The sequence below is a fragment of the Benincasa hispida genome, chromosome 3, assembly GCF_027475165.1.
Source record: "Benincasa hispida cultivar pf3 chromosome 3, pf3_genome.v1.1, whole genome shotgun sequence".
In the NCBI taxonomy this organism is placed as follows: domain Eukaryota; kingdom Viridiplantae; phylum Streptophyta; class Magnoliopsida; order Cucurbitales; family Cucurbitaceae; genus Benincasa; species Benincasa hispida.
The window spans coordinates 5,033,234-5,036,003 of NC_143480.1; the positions used below are offsets into that span (position 1 = coordinate 5,033,234).

Here is a 2,770-nt window from a genome sequence, read left to right on the forward strand (position 1 = left end):
CGCTACTAAATTTTTTATATTTTGAAATTTTGGTTACCTCATTATTTGGTTCCTACCGATTATTGTGTTCTAAATTATTTGTTATCATTTTTATTATGTTTGTTCATATCATATTCAAATGAATGATAACCTAACAAATTCTTGTTATATTTTCATGTTTTCACAAGATTGTCTATTTTAGAATTGGTTTTGTATTTATCAATGATAACCTATTATGCTTGTCTCTCTGGTTGAAATTCTTAATTTTAATTTTGATTTTTTTTCCCTTGAAATTTGTCACAATGATTGAATCATTCTTCTCATTTTTTTTATCAAAACTTCTTGGCATTTTGATTTGGGTTCTAGACCATTGTTCTCGTTTAATGTGATTTTGTTCTTAATTGTCGATCATTCTAACTTATAATTATTGATAAAAGTTTATTAGTGATAATAGAAGCATATCACTTATATGTTTTTAGTGATATGCTTCTATAGTTAATAGATTTATTATGTAATAATAAAGGCGTGTTAGAGATAGCCACATATAGAATTCTATATAAAAATAGAAGTTTATTAGTGATTATCACTAATAGATTCCTATTATTACATAATAACACTAATAAATTATTCAAAAACCTCTTTATCATGCACTTTTTTTGTCCTTTATAATTGATCATTTTCTCTTCGTAACAATTTCTTTATCTTTTTTCTCTTCAGATTTTCACTACTATACCAGGGAAAGAAAGTAATGCTTTATACTTATCTACCAATGATAAACTTCTACCATTGATAAATTTTGTTATAGTGATAGAAGTCTATTACTGATATTAACTGATAGACTTTTATCTTTGTTTATCACTAACAGACTTCAATTGAACATTTTGGACATTTTTTGAGTTGGATGTAAATTCTTTTATATTATATTATATTTGATATTACTTTTGATCTGATAACTATATTTGTAACTTCTCCAGAAAATGAGTTTGGAGTAGCTTCTGAATTTTGATCCATTTTTAGGTCTCAAATCTCAGTCCATTCAATAGAAAATTTTAATACTTTGTGTTATCATCTTAAGAGCCTGTTCTTCTAATGAATTATTGAATCATTCTATACCAACTCCAACCATTAATCAATCTATCAAACGTTTTGACTCTTTAAGCCAGCCAATCAAAGATTTCATATAATATTATTGCAACTTTTCTTTCTTTCTTCTTCTTTTTCTTTCGTCTATTTTGAAGCACTCATATCATTATTATTATATATTCTGTTCTTTACAAAAAGAAAGAACAACCAAAAGCTTATTTCAGCAACAGGGAAAAAGGAAACTTCTGTTTTTGCGTGACGAAAACATTTATCTAGAACAATAATTATAAAATTAGCAAATAAGTTAAAAAAGAAAGAAAGAATTCAAAGTTAAAGAGCCGTGGAAAATCTGGGTCCATTGCATTTATTAGGCTATGAAATTGAGTCGGAAGTTGTTGGATTTTGTTATGAGAAAAGAATTTGGGATGCATCTTGGAATCAATGGTATTTTCATCCATCAAAATATTTAACTACTTATATATCGTGTTGTACGTATCTTTATACAAATCATCAAATTGTTCGATTATAATTTGCAAGTGATAAATTCTTCTTTCTTCTTTTTCGATATATATATTGTGTGTGATAAGAGTAAAATACATAAAGATTTGTACATCTTGCGATACATTCAAGTATTAGTCTTCCATTAATATGTCAATATTTCTATCAATATTTTTACATTTTCATGAGTTAGACATCGACATAAAGAGTGAACTAACATTTTTATTATATTCTAAAATAATGCTTCGAACATATAATAATAATAAGCAACAAATTGTCAATAACGTGAATATAATTTAGATAACAAACATGTTAACTTGTGTAAAAAGTGTAAAAAAAATATTTTCTAATTTAAATATATCCATCCCAATAACATTTCATTGATATTTTTCTCAATGTATTTATAAAATTAAGATCTCAATATATCTATCAACATTCTCATTTTAAGCCTTATTAGGACTACACTCATCCTTTTACCGCGAATTCCCACCTACTAAAGTTTACCATGTAGCAAATTCTTCATTTTTTTCTTAAATATTTTTACTTTGTTTATATAATATTTAGAATAAAAACAATAAAAGATAGAGTATTAAATTATCGTTAAATCGTTGTCGTAGCTTCGTAGGAGACGACAGTGAATCATAGTCATGCATTTGCATTGCATGGGTACGAAACGACTAGTACTGATAAAGAGACTCCAAGTTGATTATTTCAAAATCAAATATTATTCTTGGCATGCTTCCTTTGACTCAGTCAACGCCCTCCACTTTTTCAAAACGGTCAACTCATTTTACCTTTAGATATATATATATATACACACACATACAAACATATAAGCAAAAGCAGAAGCAGAAAAAGACTTAGAAGAAAGAAAATGGGAAACTCGAAGAAGACGGCGACGGCGGAAGTGAGGGTTGTGGTAATTGAGTACCACCATATTCAGACCGACGTTTCCAACTTCAAGTCCGTCGTTCAGAGTCTCACCGGAAAGCATTCCTCGGCAGTGGAGGGCGGTGGAGAGAGCTGCAAGAAGAGGCAGCGAGTAGTGGCCGAGAATAATGAGAGTATTATTAATATTGATTTTAATGACGGACGCCGATATGAAGAAAGTCGTAAGATGATTCCCACGACGTCGTTTAAGGACTTGGATCGGTTGCTTAGTCTCCACCTCCCTTCCATGGAGGATCTCAACTGGATTTGGACTGACTAA

The 2,770-nt window shown here is 29.2% G+C and overlaps 1 protein-coding gene across 1 annotated transcript; it reads left to right on the top strand.

Annotated features, from left to right (window-relative positions):
• Window positions 1–2,434: 2,434 nt before the first annotated feature.
• On the top strand, window positions 2,435–2,770 carry LOC120073036 (uncharacterized). The gene has a single exon (XM_039025609.1). It carries the CDS (start codon window positions 2,435–2,437, stop codon window positions 2,768–2,770), a length of 336 nt encoding a protein of 111 aa, XP_038881537.1.

Bases quoted from the DNA above. Each gene is read 5' to 3' on its own strand.
- LOC120073036 (XM_039025609.1), top strand. From the start codon at position 2,435: ATGGGAAACTCGAAGAAGACGGCGACGGCGGAAGTGAGGGTTGTGGTA.